At 52.9% G+C, this 19,712-nt stretch overlaps 1 protein-coding gene across 20 annotated transcripts in view; it reads right to left on the bottom strand.

The window, feature by feature from the left end:
• LOC146768529 (protein scribble homolog) overlaps positions 1 to 19,712 on the bottom strand; it is a 36,238-nt gene that overhangs the window by 3,216 nt on the left and 13,310 nt on the right. For 11 of the 20 annotated variants that reach the window (XM_085572803.1, XM_085572806.1, XM_085572800.1 and 8 more), the window contains 11 exons: positions 17,804 to 17,917; positions 16,207 to 16,254; positions 15,739 to 15,904; positions 13,775 to 13,937; positions 12,337 to 12,426; positions 11,803 to 11,976; positions 7,925 to 8,089; positions 7,071 to 7,210; positions 6,569 to 6,606; positions 5,596 to 5,670; positions 3,934 to 3,985 (listed from right to left, as the gene is read on the bottom strand). In XM_085572803.1, the coding sequence (XP_085428929.1) occupies positions 3,934 to 3,985; positions 5,596 to 5,670; positions 6,569 to 6,606; positions 7,071 to 7,210; positions 7,925 to 8,089; positions 11,803 to 11,976; positions 12,337 to 12,426; positions 13,775 to 13,937; positions 15,739 to 15,904; positions 16,207 to 16,254; positions 17,804 to 17,917 (1,225 nt within the window). Of the gene's footprint in view, positions 1 to 3,779; positions 3,814 to 3,933; positions 3,986 to 5,595; positions 5,671 to 6,568; positions 6,607 to 7,070; positions 7,211 to 7,924; positions 8,090 to 11,802; positions 11,977 to 12,336; positions 12,427 to 13,774; positions 13,938 to 15,738; positions 15,905 to 16,206; positions 16,255 to 17,803; positions 17,918 to 19,712 lie in introns of all 20 variants that reach the window. The other 9 variants (XM_085572804.1, XM_085572812.1, XM_085572811.1 and 6 more) reach the window with 6 other exon arrangements.

Raw genomic sequence — 19,712 nt, 5'->3', positions numbered from 1 at the left:
CCCCAGTATCTGTAGGAAGGCAGTCCATGAGCTTCAAGTGCAAATGGGTTCCTGGGAAGTCCCTCTGAAACCTTTGGATGCAGAAGAGACCCTCAAGCAGAGAAATCCATGAAGGTCTGTCAGCCGAAAGGCTCAGTCTGCTGAGCTGTGCCAGTGTCCCACCCTCTCCTACACTGCAGGCCTCTGGCAGGGGGAAGCCATTCCTCCTTGTCCTGTCACTCCAGGCCCAGGTGAAAAGTTCCTCCCAGCTCTCCTAGAGCCCCTTTAGGCTCCCCAGAGCTTCTCTTCTGTAGGCTGAACACTCCCAGCCTGGGCAGCCCCTTCAGAGAAGGCTGGGGTTTGGCAGCAGGTGGCTGATCCTCAGACAAGACACCCAGGTAAAAAAGCAACACAAGGGCACATGAAGATAAAAACCCAGCCTGGGTGGGTGGGGGAGATCCCCTGGCTCAGAGAGAAGCCAGTCCTTTTAGACCCTCTAGGCCAAAGAACCCCCAAACATGCAGGTTTAGCGAACCCCATGCAGCACACTAGGCTTTAAAAACTTGGGCTTTAAAAACATTTGGGTTGTGCCCTGGGAAAAGCTCTGCTGAAAACAGGAGGGGCAGGAAGGGGCTGTGTCACCCCATAGGAAAAGGGCAGGAAGGGGCTGTGTTACATGAGAAAAGGGCAGGAAGGAGCTGTGTTACCCAGTAGGAAAAGGGCAGGAAGGGGCTGTGTTACCCTGCAAGACAAGGGCAGGAAGGAGCTGTTACCCAGTAGGAAAAGGGCAGGAAAGAACTGTGTTACCCCACAGGAAAGGACAGGAGGTGCTGCCACAGGACCCAGCAGCCAGGACTTGTACCTGGGTCAGTATCTTGCAAATGAGGAGGAGTGAGGAAGGCTGTATCAGAAGAGGCTTCTGATGCCACCAAGCTGTAGCAGGGAGTCAAATGAAGCTCAATTATAACAAAGTGGCTCATGAGCCATACAGCTGAGGGGCAAAATGACATGGAAGGGCAATTTACTGCAGATAGGAATAGATTCAAGAAAGAAAGAACTCTAAAATCAAAGCCTCTGTCTCAGAAAGTGCAAACCCACTGATTGCTGCAGCCTGGAGTAATTCTGGAAGGAACTACTTTGTGCATTTCTTCTTTTGTGTCCTTTTCTGGCACTCTCAGTGGCTCCCATCACACCCCAGCTCAGCCAGAACCTTGTGCTGATTCACTAAGTTCATTTTTACACTACTGGATGACATTTAAGCTCAATAAAAGGAATAGAATCCTGATTGCATAAAATAAATGCCCCATCCTTGAATGAGATGATGGCTCTGTAAGCACTGGCAGAGATCTCTGTGTGCACTGGCAGCTTCCCAGCAATGCCATTTCAATTCGAGGTTTAGGTACTAAAAAAGGTGGGAGGGAGAACAAAATTCAGAATATTCACAATTCACAAACTGCAGGCAGTCCTGGTCCCCTCCTCCACCTTAGACACTGATGAAATAAAAAAGGTCCAGACAAGTGTGGGAATTATTCCCACTAAGAGAAACCAGGATTTGCCAGCCTGGAAAGAAGGGAAGTGCTACTTCGTTGGCTGATGTGGCTGGCACAAACAGACCAGTGAGACAGAGTCACTCACTGCACCCCAGAAGGCCCAAGGGAGTTATCAAGAAACAATCAGAGCAGATAAAATGACTCATTGTGGAACCTGAGATCACAACACTCCATGGAAGATTAAAAAAATCTGGGCAGTTTTACAGAGGCATATTCCATTGCTGATGCAGACACAACACCTGGTTCAAGACATGCCCACACAATAGGTGAGCCCAGAAAATTGTGAGTATTCATCTATACAGGCTCATTTTCCCTGTTTCTTATGGTCTCACCCTAAGAACCAACTTCCAGCCAGACAAGATCCTGGTGTATCATGAAGCAGTACAGCCTCACTCACATCTCCCATTCTGAGAGAAAACAGAACTACAGGAAGAAAGCACAGGCACTGCCACTGGTGTGAACCCAGAGATTCCAGTGGTGTGAGATGCTGGCATTTTGGTGGGAAAGAATCCATGAAATACAAGTCTGGAGAAGAACAGAATGGATCTTCAGAGCAGAGATGTGGCTGAAGAGGCTGAACAGGGATAAATTAAAGCCACAGGAGGGCAGAAAGAACATGTTTGGCTCCAGAGCTGCAGAGTTCATTACCCAACAGCTCATTACCAACCAGGGGAAGGATGGGGAAGCACCCTTCCTGTGGCAGCTGCTGCCAACAGCAGAGCCCAGGTGAGCAAGGGGCACAGGGAAAAAGCAGCTCCTCACATTCCATAAGCAGGTTTCCAGTAACGGGAGCAGCACACGGTCATCAGGGGAGTTTCTGGAACCTGAGGGTTACAGGACTGGGAAGCAAAGTTTCCAGGTGATCTGGAAGAGTCATGCCACAACAAAGGGAAATTTTCTTAGTTCCACCCTGAAAATGCTGCTCTGCAGTTCAGTAACTCCACAGCCTCATGGAAACTTTGGAATAAAGGTTTTTAAATCCATTTAAGAGATGATGACCATGAAGTCAGATCAGAGAATGGAAGAACTGTTTCTGCATGGGCAAAAGGACAAGGGTGTGCTGGGAGGAGTGAGATGCCAACACTTTCCTGCAGTTGGATTTCCTCTGAGTTCCTGATGTAATGGTTTGCTAGCACAAAGTTTCAGAATTGCTATGAGTCAAAAAGCCATAATTCCATGATCCAGGACAATTCTGATTATGCTGGCTGGAATGCTGCACTGCCTGGGAGAGTGAGATGGGATGGGGGGGCTCTGGAAAAGCCAGGAGAGCTTGGTCCCATGCCAGGAGAGCTGACTGCATCCTCACCTCCATCCTTTCCAGATGATCTGGGACAAGCCTGCTTCTTGTTTGTGTGCCTCACACACACCCCAGGTGATTTAAGCATTGCTTAAGGACTGAGGGCCGGGTCTCTCGATGAGCAGCACTCTTTTCTTTCTGGCTTTCATCCCATTTGAGGGCCCAACAGAGCAGAGACAAGCAACAGTGAGCTCTGGATGCCCTAAGCAGCAGCTGCTATTCCCCAGACCTTCCCTGACCTCTCAGGTCCCTGCATTGCCTGAACAAACAACCTCAAGAGAATAACCCAGAGCTTAGAGGATGACTCTGAGGGATGAAGAACAGATCCTGTTTGCAGGAAAGTAAGTTTGTGTAGAGTCCTGCAGCAGAACCTCCTTCTGGAAACAGCTCAGCCCTGGGTCAGCTGTCTGGGACACAGCCTGGACTCAGAGGAATTTGTCAAGCTAAAAGGAACTGTTTTTTTTTTTTTTAAGTAAAGGGGTGAAACATGCAAAAAGGGTAGAAGCAAACCAGCACCAACTGTTAGAGGCAGCAGGAGGCCGCACAGCAGGCAGGCTCTGCCCAGCTCTGTGGTGCTGCTGCAGCCCCTGGACCCAGCTGGGTGAGTCTCAGCTGTCTGGGACAGGTGGGGACAGGTAGACAGCCCAGCTGACAGCCCACAGAGCCAGCTGCACACCTTTAACTCTTGCTGACTGAGATGGCCATGAGCCACGAGTGTACCTTGCATGAATTTACCTGAATAATTCCCCGTTCCAGGAAAAGGGGCATGGGGCAGCCCCTGCATGATGGACATTGTGCACCTGCAGCAGGTGACAGAGGTCAACACTTCTTTGCCACATCCTACTGCCACTCTATCAGGACACAAAACTGGAGAAAACCAGGCATGCTCGTAACACAGCACACTGGGAAAATTAGTCATCACTGAAAATGATGCAAATATACAAATATCATACCCAAAATGAACGCAGTGAGTGCGGAGCTGTCATTCTAGAACAGACAAAACATGGCATTGCTTCAGGCAACAGAAGGTGAGGGTCTGAGGGTGGTCCCAAGGCAAGAAGAACCCTCCAGAACAGAGCAGGGAGGGAGCAGTCATCCAGGGCTCACCTGAGTTACTCCGGTCATCGATGTGTCTGAGGTCATCAGCTGCATCAGGGGACTGCAAGAGAAATGTGAATGGTTACACCTGTAACACCTGTGCCCAGGGACTCCAACATGCACCTGCCCACAGACCACAGAGGGACACTGCCACAGAGGGGACACTGTCCAGAGGGACACTGCCTAGAGGGGACATGGCCAGAGTGGGGACAGGGCCACAGAGACTCCAGCTGGAATCCCTCGTGCCTGGCCCAAGAACCCACTGCCTGGCCTGTGTGCAGGAAGGAGAGGAAGAAACACAAAAGGCACAAAGTGCAGAGAGTGAAGAAAAAAGCTTTAAGCTGAAAGAGGGGAGATTTGTGTTGGATATGTGAGAGAAGTCTTTCCCTGTGGGTGGGCAGGCCATAGCACAAGTGCCCAGAGCAGCTGTGGCTGCCTCTGGATCCCTGTCAGTGCCCAAGGCCAGACTGGATGGGGCTGGGAGTAGCCTGGGATAGGGGAAGGAGTCCTTGCCCATGCCACAGGGTGGAATGGGATGGGATCTAAGGTCCCTCCAAAACTAAACCATCCCAGGGTTCTGTGAACTATTGCACCCAGAGAGGCTCACAGACAGTGCCTGAGGATTTGGAGGTGCAGCCTTCTCAGCTGTCTGCAGACCCAGTGCTGCACCCAGGGAAATGTGGGGGGTCTGGAGCTGCCACAGGGCTCAAGCAGCCAATCCCCCACCTCACCTGGGACAGAACTGGAGAGGGGCACATCCCAAAGAAAGGCACTCCAGGAAAATGAGGAATGACTTCCAGGAGCAGAGCAATACCACAAGGGACAGGTGCCAGTGGAGAACAGACACCAAATAAAGCAAAACTGCCTGAGAATCCTCACAGCCACACTGTCTGGAGTGGCACACCTTTGTGTCCCCACAGTGAAGCCCAGTGTGGCAGTGCTTGCTGGCTCTCCACACACAGAATCTGTTTCATGGTCTGCATAAAAAACTAAAAAACCTACCTCAAACCGTTCAGGCACAGGGTATCTGCTCAATTCAGCTGTCACAAATGCCATCAGGGACTGAGTGACCTGGGCAGTTACAGCTCCCAGCCCTACCAGATTGGTTCCAGGGGCCCCCAGAACAGGGGCCAGGCTCACCTCCAGAGCTGACAATCCATGACTAAAAGAGCTTAAACCAGCCCATTTGAGGAAGGAGAAGCACCTCACCATGGCTGTCACTCTCAGAACCAGGTGTTGACTCCACAGCTCACTGCCAGCAGAACTACAGCTTGAGAACAGGCTCCCAGCAGCTCCTCAGGCAGGACACCCAGCACAGCCCAGCTGGAAGTTCACATCTGCTCCCATTTGGCATTTGCTAGCCATCATGTCTGTAACTTTTTCTTCCATTTTAGTTCTCATCTTTCACTTAAAAATATTTCAGGAACCATTCTAAAGATGCAGATGTTTTCTATCTGCAAATCTTTTGTCATTCATTTTAAAACCATCTGGGCCAACTTTTTCCCAATTCCTCTTGGCTGAAGCCTCCAACAAGCCCTCAGTTTTCAGCAAGACTGGTATCACTGCCCCGCACAGACCTCTGCAGAGGGCTTCCCCAAATCCCTCAGCCTCAGCGCCTCCACCAGACCAAGCCCTGAGCTATCCAGAGGTGGCTCAGCATGCAGTTTATACCTGGATTTCGTAAACAGGTTTGGAGGAAGGAATAGCAGCAAATTCCCGGTAGTCAAACTTCTTTTCAGACATTGACTAGAAGGGACAGCAGAAGGGAAGAAACAGAGAAGAGAGAGTGAGGGAGAAGAAGGGCTGGAGAGGCAGCAGCAAGCTGAGCAATCCAAGCAGAGATCCCAGCAGAAGCAGAGGGACATCCTCAGGAGAGGCAGGAGTGCCTGGACAGAGCCTGGGACGTGGGGCATCCCTGGACACTGCCTTTGGAGCTATCCTGGTGGCAGGACAGGGGTTTGGAGGCACAGAGGAAACACCACATGCTCCAGTGAAATGCTAGTACACACCAAGTCAGCTAGGAAAGCTGGTTTTGGGGGGGAAGTTCATGGCAAGACTTCTGACAGCCAGAGCAGAGTCAGAATTTCAATCCAGGGCTGTGTTGTGGGGTGACCTGGCAGGACAAGGCTCCTTCTCTGCTGCTGCTCCCCCCTGCTTTCCCTGGTTTGTCTCACCAGTCCTTAGAGTGTTGTGCCACAATGGCCCACAGCATTTACTCTGGACTAGGAAAAGGAAAATGCTGATTGAAGCTGAAGGGCTGCCTTGAGCTCTTGAGGAGACACAGGGCCAAAGTCCCTGAAGTGAAAGGCTTTTAGAACCAGGAAAAGGCCTCCTGAACCTGGGGAAAGGCTTCCTGAACCTGGTGGAAAACTTTCTGAACAAGGAGGTGAAGAACCATGGAAACGATGACATCATAAAATAGGGAACAGAAAGCAGATGTCCCCTGGGAGCTGCAATAAAGGGGGGTACCTCTGGCCAGGAGTTTGGCCAAGTTCCATCCACTGACCCCTCATATTTCTGTGCACCACACAGCCAGGCTGGCTGCAAGGACTGAGTGGGGACCCACAGCTCCCAGCACAGCTGAGAAACCAGGGAATCCCAGGATTTAGGGAAGGTGACAAAAGCAAGCAGGAGAACATCATACCAGTCTTCCAGGGGAAGTGACGTTCCTGGGGCTGCAATCTGTAGGAGGTGACAGAAGAGCAGAGTTAGTGGCAGGCTGGCTGTGTGACAGTCACCCCCAGCCAGCTTCTTCCTCAGCAGCATGTCAGGGTGGTGACACCATGCCGAGGGCAGGCCCTACCTTCTGCCCTCCCAACAAACACCTCTTCACTGCTTTTTCAGAAAATCAGGATGTGGCTGTGCTCCCACCCTGTTCCCTGGAACCTCAGCGCTGCCCCAGGTGCTGTCAAATGTCCTGCAGCTGAGGCCCATCCCTGTGCTGTCCCCATGTGTCCCCAAGGACCTTCCATCTGGGTGGAAGGAGGGAATTGCTCTCCAGAGCTGTGCTGTGAGCGGGCTGAGCTGCAGGAGCCCTGCCTGTGTCCCTGCAGGCAGCAGCAGCTGCTCAATACCTTCCAGCTGGGTGGAAGGAGGGAATTGCTCCCCACAGCCCTGCCTGTGTTCCTGCAGCAGCTGCCCTGTACCTTCCAGCGGCGTCGGCGACGGCGTCGGTGCAGGTGAGGGGGACTCTGCCAGCTGCTCCAGCGTGCTGCGCTTCTTCCCCTCCTTGGACTTGGCAATGACCATCTGGGCTTTGAGAGCGTCCTGCTCCAGGGATTTCATCCTGCCTCAGGAATGGGGTGGGGAGGAGACGCCATCAGTGCTGGTGAGGGGACGGGTGCCACCTGTGTGTGGCAGGGCAGGGACGGAGCCCGTGGGCTGAGCACGGGGAGGGTGGAACAAAGCCCTGAGGGTCCCCGAGGCAGGCAGGAGGACAGTTGGGCTGGCTGCCATCCCAAAACACATACGGGACCACATGTGTCAAACACACAGAGCCCAAAGCTATGGATCAACACACTGAGAAGCTGCGGGCAGCCCCAGAGTGCCACACAACAGGACGGTGACCCCAACTGGGGACAAAACTGCAAGGATCACACGAGCAGGATAGGTTCTTGGGGGCTTTATTCTTCTCTGTGCTCCGTGTGCTGCACCTGAACCCTCCTCAGCCATCAGGAGATCATGGAAGGCCAGGCTGGATGGGGCCCTGAACACCCTGGTCTGGTGGAAAGTGTCCCTGCCCATGGCAAGGGGTGGAACTGGGGGATCTTTAAGGTACCTTCCAACCCCACTGGGATTCTGTGGCAGAGCTGTGAAAAAGTGGGTCCAGCCCTCAGAGAGGTCTGTTCCTTTCTTCCATCAGACAGCCCCAGCATCCCCCCCTTGTTCTCATGGCAGTGGACACCAGGGACCACTCCCATGTCCTCCTGCCCCAGGAGGCCCTGGTGGGGCACAGGGACCCAGACAGGAGCATGCAGCCATGGGGAGGGGCAGTGCACACCTGGATTGGCCTCCTGACCCAGGGATTCTCGAGGTGTGGCTCTGCACTGGGCTAGCCATGTGAGCTGGCCTGGCCCCGGGAGCAGAAGCCCACTGCCGGGACTGGTACAGCCTCCTGGCCAGGTCCTGCTCGTACTGTTTAACACTGTCTTCAAGAGCTGAGGATCTGAGGAGTAGCAGCAGGAGGAGGACGAGAAGGAGGAGGAGGGAGAGGAAGAGATGATGGTGATGAACATTGCAGCAGACAAGAACAGGAAAAGAAAGAAACAGATACAGGAACATATCCTGGGGAGGGGAAATATGGGTCTGACACAGAGGCAGCCTGGGTTACTCTGGTCCCAGACCTTATCCCACCCAACCCTGGCCACTGCTGAGGCAGCAGGAACCCCTGGGGGCAGGAACCCCTGGGAGCAGTTCCTGTGCCCAGGAACAGCCTCCATCAGTCCCCATATCCAGGGCTGCCTTCCTGTGTGCTGGGGAGGGACCAGGAACAGCTCCAGCCTCAGGGGAAAGGCTGTGGGTGGTCAGAGAGTGTGTGAGTGTGGGTCAGACTGAGGGTGTGGGCACACGTGGGACAGCCTCTCAGGTACACTGACCACATGTTCCACACACCTCAGCTGGACCATGGGAACACAGTGGCCAAGCACAGGACACACATTTTGTTCTGGGACACTGAAGTGAGTGTGTCCCTAAACCAGGGTGTGTGGGGGAGGAAAACTGCCAAAATGCTCATGGGCCCAGCTGGGCACCTGGCCCAGGGTGTAAACCCAGCCTCTGAACCTCCCTCTTCCCATGGGACACGGGCCTTGAGGGACAGGCCACAGGGAAAGGCCTCTCACTGCCAGAGGGAGGGTTAGATGGGATATCCAGAAAAAATCCTGTGAGGGTGATGAGGCCCTGGCACAGGGTGCCCAGGGAAGCTCTGGCTGCCCCTGGATCCCTGGCAGTGTCCAAGGCCAGGCTGCACAGGGCTTGGAGCCAGCCTGGGATAGGGGAAGGTGTCCCTGCCATGGCAGGAGGTGGAACCAGATGAGCCCTAAGGTCCCTTCCACCCCAAACTGCTCCATGATTCCATGACTGTGTGTAACGTGGCTGTCTGTGTCTGCACAGAGCACAGGGTGCTGGGGGAAGGGGGCATCACACATCCTGACAGGGCACTGATGGTACAGGGAGAACAAGGAAAGCCCAAGAAGTTGCAAACTGAGGGGTCACGAGTGAGCACAGAGCAGAGAACTGGAAAGAAGCAGAAGACAGGAGATTAGAAAGGGAGGAACAAACCCAGTGGCACTTGGAGAGAACATGGGTTGGTGGGGCTGAGCCTCCTGAGTGGGGCAGTGCAGAACTTGCCCTGCAGCACCGAGGCCTCTGGGACAGGACCTGACCACATCACTGTGCCCATCCTAGAGCCGGGAAGAGGGGTTCTGAGAGCACTGGATCCTCCTGGAGATCTGCAGCAGCAGGGAATAGTCCCTGCTTGGCTCACAGAAAGGAGCATTGCAGTGACTGATCCCTGCCCAAAGCACCAGCCAGGCCTTTATCCAGGAGCTGCACAGAAAGCTGGGCCTTGGCTCTGGAAGCAAAGTGGAGCTGAAGCCCTGGTCTGCCAAAATCAGAGGGGATGGATCTGACAGCTCAGGCAGCTTCTCCTTGACAGTCACTACCTCCTCAGGAAGGCTCTTCTTTTGCTAGCCTCATTTTCCATGGACAAAACCCACTTAAAAGAGTGAAGGTTTGAGAGATCTCTCTTCTGCCCACAGTGGACAAACCCCTGGTGCTCCACACTCACTAACCCTCCTGAAGTGTCATGTGAAACTTTTACTGTGCCCTGAGCAGCTCCAGCCAAGTCCCAGCTGCCCCAAGACCATGGGCAGATAAACAGCAACATTACAGGAGCAAATCACATCATCACAGCACCTAAAAGCATCCTGTCCCCTCCCAGCATTTTCAGGTTTATCTGCTGGCAACACCAAGCTCCTGGAAGAGCAGAGTCCCCAGAATGGAGCTGCACACCTGGGAAAGCAGCACAGACTCTGCATGGGCAACATCCTGTTTGTCCTTCTGACACCCACCTTAAACAAAGCTTCTATCACAGCATTCCGTGTTCACATTCAGGTTGGGCACGAACCAGAGCTGACAGATCTCAGAGCCCTCCCCAGCAAGTGAGAATGATGGGGAAGTGGAGGCAGGAGGGAGGGAGACCTGGCATGTCTCACTGGGAAGGGGTGGCAGATGGGGCAGGGATGCGCAAGGATGTGGATTTCCAGGAGAGGCCTGACAGGAGGCCTGAGGACCAAGGGTAAGTATGTGCAGATGTGTGACACTGTGGTGCTTGCACAGTGCCACACTGATGGCTGCTCTTGGCACAATTTCACTGACAGCTTTTCCTCAGACAGAGATGTGATTCCAGCCCTCTCCAAGCACCTGCAGCACAGGGAGCTTGGTGGTCCTCTCCAGCCTCATAAGGAAGGATATGGCAGAGCAAGGCAGTCCCTAAAGAGGCTCCAAGACAGGTGGAAGGAGACTTTGGACAAAGACCTGGAGTGCCAGGACAAGGGTGAATGGCTTCCCAGTACCAGAGGGCAGGGGAATCTCAGAAAATTCTGCCCTGGGAGGCCCTGGCACAGGGTGCCCAGAGAAGCTGTGGCTGCCCCTGGACCCCTGGATGTGTCAAAGGCCAGGTTGGGCAGGGCTTGGAGCAGCCTGGGATAGTGGAAGGTGTCCCTGCCCGTGGAAGGGGTGGGATGGATGGCCTTGATGGTTTCTCTCCCCTGAACCACCCTGGGATTCTGTGAAAACCAATCTCAGAGAAAATTCTCAAAGCCCCAGAACATCCATCTCTCACTGAGGATCTGCTTTGCAGCTCTCCACTCTCAGAGCTTCCCAAGAGCAACAGCCCTATGATCACCTATGTCAAGCACAAACACTGGAACTGCTCCCACTGATCCCTCCAGTCTTTTCCAAAACCCTGTCCTCTCCAGGCCTCATCCAAACCCCAAAAGAGACAGCTCAGACTGTCCTTTGAATGTCTCCTACAGGAATATCAGGAGAAGAAAAACTATCAATAGGAGCAGCCTAATTTTTGGAAGGAATTCTATGATGAAGTAAACATCTGAACTAGCTTCAAGTCTTAAATTCTGAATTAGGAAGTTCTCTTTCTTCCAGAACAACTTTTAGTCACTCTTCCATGGCTGATAGAACAGCTCATGTGGGTAAGAATGGGAATGGCCAGATCCTGCCAGTGTCTTGGCTGCAGCAGGATTTCCAGCCCAGCAATACTGGAACTGTGAAATTCCATTGTTCCTTTTGGACATGTGACCTTGCAGTTTCAGTTACACCATTTCAGAAGGGTTACAAATAGGGTGGGAATGGGGTGCTGAGGGAAGGACACAGCTACCACAACACTCAGTTGGGCTCGTGTTCATGGTGAGCTCCCCGTGTCCAGGGCTGAGCAGGCACTGGGGGAATGTGGAACCCTGCCCCTGCCCTGTGCTGACAGAGGGGACAGGCTCAGGCAGACCAGTGCTTGGCACTGCTTGGACAGATCCTGCACAGCCTCCCTCAACATCTGCCCTTGAGAGGGTCCCCTATTCCCTGGTTTTACTCCCTTTGGGTTCCAGCCATGCAGGAGCTGCCTGGCTGTGTGACAGGATCCTCCATTCCCTGGTTTTGGGTCCCAGCTGTGCAGGAGCTGCCCTGCTCTGTTACAGGATCCCCGTTCCCTGGTTTTACTCCTTTGCTCTGTGACAGGATCCCTGCTCCCTGGTTTTACTCCTTTGCTGTATGACAGGATCCCTGTTCCCTGGTTTTACTCCCTTTGACTCCCAGCCGAGCAGGACCACCCTGCTCTGTCCCACAAGGGGCAGTGCCGCTCTGGCTCACCGTGCTGCCCTCCACATGGCGCGTTTCTCGGCCTCCAGGGCCCGGCGTTCTGCCGGGGACAGCTCCTTGTCCTGCCCGCCCAGCAGCTCGGGGCTCTGCATCCGCAGCCGCTCCTGGTGCCGCCGCTCGGCCTTGGCTGTGCGCACGGGAGCGCCGGGGTCCGCCGGGCTCAGCCTGCCGAGAGAAGGTGACAGGGAGGCTGTGGGGCCTCCAGAGCTCACCTGCCAGGCAGTGGCAGCTCTGCTCCCCTGCCCGGTGCTGCTGGCACAGGCTGCTGTGGACAAGGAAGGACACAGGAAAGCTCCTTGTAGGGAGTTTTTGGCTCAACGGGGCTTGGACTATCCTTGGAGCAACCCCCAAAGTGCAGGGGGTTGAAACCAGAGGGTCCTGAAGGTCCCTCCAACCCAACCCATCTGGGTTCTATGAAGTTGGTTCTGGTGAGTTCCCTTTCCCTCCCCCAAATCCTTCCTTTGCAGCCCCTGGCTGCTGAAAAGGGAGGGACTCTCCAGCCCCTGCCCCAGCTGCCCCACTCACCCCGACATGGAGTTGGTTCTGTGCTCAGGCTTGATCCCCTCCTCCAGGGAATTCCTCTGTGAGCTGTTGTTCTCACTGAGCTCCAAGGGCCTGGAGAAAAACCCCTGTGAGCTGCAGCACCACAGGCTGCACACCCAGCAAAGGGTGGCACAGGTCCACCCTCAGAAGGCAACAACTGCCCCAGGGTCAAGTCACAGCCCACCGTGACCACTACTCTGAACACTCCTGAACATCCACACAAATATCAGCTCATTTCCTGCAGCTGGAGGTCAGCCAGCCACTAACATGCACACACACACAAGTTTTTCCTCAGTTTTTCTAATAAAAATATTTGTTGGGCTTTCTTTTACTCTGCATCTTACCCTTCAGTGCCAGGAACCAGGACCTCGCACTTGGCTTTGTTAGATGTGCCACAAAAGGATTTCAAATAGAGGAGCCCAAGAAAGATTCACTTTGGAAACACTTGTCACCTGATTCTTTAACAGATTAATTTGATTATTAAAAGTTCTTCCACAAGATGGGCTATGGAGCTGCTCTGAAGACTGGAACCTTGCTGGGAGAGCTGGGGCTGTTCAGTTTATAGTGACACTCAGCTCTGATTTTTACTGCTGAAGTTTATTTTAATTAAATTTCAGTTTCTCCTACAGCATGAGAAAGATTATTTCAAGACACACAACTTCAGTCTTTTCCACTGCCTCCCCTGAATTCAAGCATAAATAATAAGCAACTGAAAGTCATCTGATGGATCCAGCCCTCCTGCTCTTCAGCATCCCATGTTTCAGGATGAGAAAAGGAGGGACCTGTGGGACTTCCCAGAGAACCAGGGAGCTGGGTATGACTGCTTTCTTCCTTGGAGCTGCCTCAGCTCTGGAGGGGCAGGGGAAGTCTCAGGGCATTGTTATGAGAGAAGCTCCTCCACTGAGACTGGGCAGAAACAACAGAAAGAAATGAGATTGCATGTGCCAGGGTGTGTTTTGCCACTGCGGCTGAAAAGTGTGGAGAGGAGACTGTCCCAAAGACTTCAAAGGCAGGTAAGGACAGCTTCAGCTTTACTCCAGTGCATTCCAGATTTACCTGGAGCCTTTGAGAACCCTTTTCTCATTCCTCTGTTCTATGCCAAAGAATTAGAAAAAAAACATCATGGTAACCTGGAGGCCAAGTCCCAGAGAACTGGGAAACAAAGGCCTAAAAAACCACTAAACCTGTTTTAGCATCACTTTATCATTCAGCTTATCTGGAAGCATCTGTCTCTAAAAATCAACCTCTCTCTAACACCTGGGGCACAACCAAAGGAGCTGCTCCCTGAAAAGAGTGAGGTGCAGAACTTGGCCTTTTCTCTGCTGGGGAAGAAATCTCGCCCAGCCATCTCCCCTGAGAACTCCTGGGACAGCTCTGGCCTGTGGGTGAACAGGGCTGCCTGCCCAGGGTGCTGTCTTACCGAGCTGCTGGAGACAGGCTGCTCCTTCCATTCAGCCTCTCCACCTTGTACTCCACGCCCTCGATGATGACGCTGGACTGCATGGCCTCAGGCACCTGCCTCTCCTCATCCTCCTCAGCTTCCTCCTCCAGCAGAAGGGCTCGCTGCTGCTGCAGCTTGCGGGCTGCCAGGGAGACAGGAGCCAGCTGAGACTACTGGCTGGATCGCAGGTGGGACCTCTGGGCAGGTCCTGACAGTGAAACCCCCAGGATGGGATCTCTGGGCAGGTCCTGACACTGAACCCCCCAGATGGGACCTCTGGGCAGGTCCTTATGCTTCTCATCCCTGCAAGTCTGGGCTAGTTTCAGTCTAGTCCCTCTCCATGAAAACCCCTGTTCCTCCACACTTCCACCAGTGCTTCAGATAAAACCAACTCTGCATCGTTTCCTCAGTCCCTCCTTCCTCATCCATCAGACTTCCATCCCTGGACACCCAGTGTGCAGATTTCCAGTAGATTTCCCAGTGTCCTCATGCCCAAACTGGAAATTGGGCACAGTCTCTCTTGCCCTTTTCCCAGAGGGAAGAACCCTGAGAGTCTATCTCCCCAGTGGGCTCCTGAAGGAGCCAAGGCCTGGGTGCTGCTGTTGTGCCCCACATGTGGTAGTAGCCCTGGGGACAGTTCTGCTGCTGAACACACAGGGACAGAGGAGACAGGAGCAGGCAGCTCTCTGGGCAGGTATCCTGCAGGTTACCAGTGCCCAGGGGTGTTCCTCAGGCCTCAGGAAAATCTAGGCAAGATTTTTATTAATAATTTTATCTGGCTGCAGGAGCTGAATGCTCCCGAGTAACACTCTGCTGCTGATGCCAAACTGGGAGGTGCTGGTGACTCTCTCAAGGGCCATGAAACCTTACAGGAGGGTCCAGACAGGCTGGAACACTGCAACCATTAATGGCATGAAACTGAACCAGAGCAAATGCCAGGTCTAGGTAGGATTTGGAGAGTGGCTGGAGAGCTCAGTAAAAATGCTTTTTTCCACTTCACATTGTTCCTTATCATCTCCTAAAGCAACTGTGGGTTGGACTCGGTGATCTTTAAGGTCTCTTCCAACCTAGTCATTCTGTGAATTCTGTGAACTCTCAAGCAAGAGCAAATTACCACAAAAAGGAGAGCAGCAATATAGCTCCTAGTGCAACCCTAACACAGCACCGTGAGCTCTGAGAGGTCTGAGCTCTGCTGCCAGTCCTGCGTGAGGGTGCCACTCACCTGGCAGCTGGCACTGACCCACTGTCTGCAGTGGCTTTAGGAGGTCACTCAAGTGTTTGCCAGCTGCAGGCACGGAGCTGCTGGAGGGAGCCCAGAGCAGGGACACCGGGATGCTCTGGGGGCTGAACCCCTCTGCTCTGGAGAGAGAGCTCTGTGAGAGCTGAACTGCTCAGCTTGGAGAAGAGGAGGCTGCAGGAAGAACTCACTGCAGCCCTGCAGCACCCAGAGGGGCTCCAAGAGACCTGGAGAGGGGCTGTGGACACCACCTGGAGTGACCACACAGTGGGGATGGCTTCCCCCTGCCAGAGGGCAGGGATGGGTGGGATTTGGGAAGGAACCCTGCCCAAGGAGGGTGGTGGCACGGGTTGCCCAGAGCAGCTGTGGCTGCCCCATCCTTGGAAGTGTTCCAGGCCAGACTGAATGGGGCTTGGAGCCACTGGTCTAAGGTAAGGTGTCCTTGCCCATGGCAGGGGTGGCACTGAGTGGGTTAAAAGTCCCTCCAACCCAAACCATTCTGTGATTCCATAATACAGGACACTTGAAACTACAGCACTTCCACCAACCCAGAAAGTATCACTGCAGCATCCACAGAATTCTTCAGCATTCACTTACTTCAAATTATCCCCAGGCCTTAAAATAACCACCCATGGGCTTCTGGAAGTGCTGCATTTCTGTGGGAAATGAGTCAACAGGACAAAGCTCTGCACGTGTTCCTACATACCCTCCTCCTCTTTCATTTTCTTCAGGTCATCCTCCCCCACCAAGGACACACGCTTGGGAGGCTTGTCCAGGTGCTGCTGCTTCACCTCAATCTCAAAATACTTCTGCCTTTCACGGAAGGACCTTTGCTCAGGGCTGTGCTGTCCCCCAGGGCTGTGTGCGGCCACCTGCAAGAGCCACACCGCTGCCCATGGGCCACCTAGCCACATCACGGGCCACCTAGTCACACTGCCACCCACACAGCCACACCTAACCACACACAGCCACCCACACTGCTGCCCACGGGCCACCTACACGGGCCACCCAGCCACAGCACTGCCCATGGGCCATGGGCACCCTCCCCATGCCACCCCAACCCGTGCTCTGCCAGCTCTGCCCCATGCCCTCCTCCCCAGCCCTCCCACACCAGAACCCCCTCTCCCCATCCACACCTCCTGACTCCCATCTTTCTTCCAGTCCCAGAACTCACCTCCGAGGCCAGTTTGGTGTTTTCTGTGCTGCTCTGCCCAGACAATTCCTAAGAACAGAGAGAAAAAAGCATATTCTAAAAGGAGAGATTCCAGCCATGTGCCCCAAGGCCAGAGGAGCTGACAGAGGTCCCCAGACTGTCTCAGAATTCACACAGATTTAACAAGGTTTACCAATCGTCAGGAATGAGGGTTAAACAGAACCAGGTGTGACAACTTCAGAAAGGGCAGAAACTGAAAGATGTGGGAAACACGCAGCAACCAGGAGCAGGGGCTGAGCCAGGGCTGGAGGGGGTTCACAGGAGCTGGCAGGAGCCCATTCACACTTTGTTTACAGCAAAGACAAAACCACCCAAAATTTACTCTGAAGAAGCAAAGATGCCATCAGAAAGAATGAAATCTGTATTTACTGCAACGCATAACAGAATATTGGATGAAGAGAACTACAGGGGGAGGAAACTGATCCACAAAAATCTGTCTGTTAACCAGGAACCATAGGGGTAAACTGAGAACTGCAAACCAGTTATGGAAAAGAAGGAAGTTTTACAATAAGATAAACTTGAAATGACCCACAAAGAGAGAGCAAGGAGATGATCTCTGGCTTTATCCAAATACACTCCAAAAACAAACTCAGAATTCAGAACTTAAGTGGATCTGCCTGAGCAACCTCCTACTGCTCTGGAGATGGTTGACCAATGCTCTTAGGTCCATGGTGGGATTCTTGGGTGTGTCCTGAGCTGGACCTGATGATCCTTGTGGGTCCCTTCCAACTCAGGATGTTCCAGGATTCTCAGATTCTAACAGCCAAGGCTGCCCTGTTTTGCAGGGGGAACTGAGGCAATGACCTCCAAGGCTTCAGCTAGCCTGGACTGTTCCAGGATTCATCTAGATGGCAGGGGAAATGAGGAGTCACAATGAAGACCAAAATCTATTCAAAAATATGTCAGCACAGGTTTAGCTGGGCCCTGGAGTCTGGAATTTCAGAGTTCCTTTGCATGGTTGTACATCAGTATCCCAATGTCCAGGGAGAACGACAATGTGTGAGACTCCATGAGCTTCCAGGACCTGACACAGACAGGACCCTGCCAGGATGAACATCTGCACCACCAACACACTCCAACAGGACCTGACACACTCAGGACCCTGCCAGGATGAATACCTGCACCATGAACGCTCTCCAAGAGGACCTGACACAGACAGGACCCTGCAGGATGAACATGTACACCATGAACACACTCCAAGAGGACCTGACACACTCAGGATGCTGCCAGGATGAATATCTGCACCACCAACACACTCCAAGAGGACCTGACACAGACAGGACCCTGCCAGGATGAACATCTGCACCACCAACACACTCCAAGGGGACCTGACACAGACAGGACCCTGCCAGGATGAACATGTACACCATGAACACTCCCACAGGACTCACAGGACCTGACACAGACAGGACCCTGCAGGATGAACATCTGCACCACGAACACTCCCACAGGACTCCCAGGATCCCACCGTGTCCCTCCTGTACAGCAGCTGTCTCTGGAGCACACACATCCCTTCTGGCCTGCTCAGCCCCGTGCTGGTGCCACCAGCAGTGGTTACCTGTGTCCCCAGCAGGGGCTGGGACAGGGGCACTGCTGCAAAGGTCTTGTAGGCCTGCTTGACGTTGATGGGCACCTCGTCAGGGGAGGGTGGTGACGGCGGTGATGGCTTTGGCTGCAGGGACACACAGGAGGCAAAGATGAGCACAGGTGGGGTGGAAAAGCACACACAGCCCAACGCTTGGCCTGCAGAGCCTGGTGAGTGGGATGTGAAAGGAATAGGTCAGGGAGCACGTAAGGAAAGGCTGCTGCTGAGCCCTGGGCAGGACCACCAGGAGCAGAGCACTGCACAGACACTGTACACAGCAGCATGAGGGTCACAGCCCATTCTGTTCCATGGGTGCTGAGGGAATGGCACTTTTGGTGGCACAGATCTTCAGTGACCTGATGGGAACATTGTGACAGACCCTCTGGCCAAGGGCACACTGCTGTCCCAGCCCTTGAGGATTTCCACCCAATTCAACCAGCAAGTGCCAACCTGAATCAGGGTTTTTTGGGCTAGAACAGGACAGCTACACATTGACTTCTATTTACGGCTGAACAAGAGTCCCTCTAGTGGAAGGTGTCCCTGTCTTTAAGGTCCCTCTCAACCCAAAGCACCCTGCGATTCCAGGATCTGAGATGTGGAGATCTGCCTTTGATCTCAAATTATCCTTTTGCAGAATTACACTTACTGGGAAACATCTGCTGGGGTCTGAAGGGACCTTTCTACTGCTGGTCACTGTCTTTGCTGGTCCCTTCCTCACCCACCTTCCCTGTGACCCCTCCTGCAGCACTGGGGTGACCTGCTCAAAGCACCACAGAAATGGAAGGGGTGGGGGGCAATGGCACCACAGCCTTCCTTTTCCTGGAAAGTAAATCCCCTTTAGCTGCTCATGCCTCCAACCCTCCGGCTGCACTAAACCAGTGCCTTCTGGTTTTCCTTGGTCCTGGACTGGGGCTAAACAATGCTGTTTGATGATGCTCTGTTTTATCTATTCGAGCTTGGTCTTAGAGGCTCTCATAGACAAACATTATACCCTTGATAGCTCAGCTACCTCGGGTGGCATAAAAGTAGCAGGATGGCTCTTGTGACAGTTTTGGAAACAAAGAAGTTTTATTAAAAGCCAAAATAAAAAAGCTCTTTACAGAGTAAAACCGAGTTAGGGCAAGAGGTTTTTGCCCCCACTAAAACACTTCACAAAAGCCATTACTTCTTTTGTTCTCTTCTTTTTATAGTAAATTACTTATGCAAAACGTTTTAGCTTCTGTCCAATTAACTATCCTTAAGTTTAAAGTGAAGTCTTAAAAGTCCTATAAAGTGTCTTTTAACCAAATTAAAGAGAAAAACTTCTAAGCTTTTTTCCTTTTTAAAGAAACTAAAAGTAACTTATTTACTCCATAAACAAAAGGAACATTCCTTCAATGCTTCTGCATGGGCTAAAGGACAGCACAGTGAGACCAGAAGAGTCTGTGAAATGTGACCTGTGCACAGGTGCCATGGACTCTGTACAGCTGTTTGCTGCAAATCAGGTCTCTGCTTTGGTATCACACTGTACCAGCTCCAGCAGGGAGAGAAGGGCTGGATTCATGGAACCTCAGCCAGCATGGTTTGTGTGGGAAGGGACTGAAAGCCCATCCAGTCCCTCTCCCCTGTCATGGGCAGGGACATCTTCCACTATTCCTTCCACTTTTAATTTGAAGGGACACAGGTCTTCCATCATGACAAAGACCAAAACACCTGAATTTTTCTCTCCTATCAACAAACAGTCCCAGGAAAACAAACCTTTCAAAACAAATCATTTGCAAACCATAAAACCCATCAGCAGGATGGTATCAGCTTTTGCTCCAAGGTGCCAGACATAAACCCAGGTTCTGTAACATTTATGTCTCCACAGAACTCAACATCTCACAAATATGGCTCTAAACCT

This window comes from Lonchura striata, chromosome 2, assembly GCF_050655825.1.
Source record: "Lonchura striata isolate lonStrDom1 chromosome 2, ASM5065582v1, whole genome shotgun sequence".
Taxonomy (NCBI): domain Eukaryota; kingdom Metazoa; phylum Chordata; class Aves; order Passeriformes; family Estrildidae; genus Lonchura; species Lonchura striata.
This window is presented reverse-complemented; position numbering and strand designations above follow the sequence as displayed.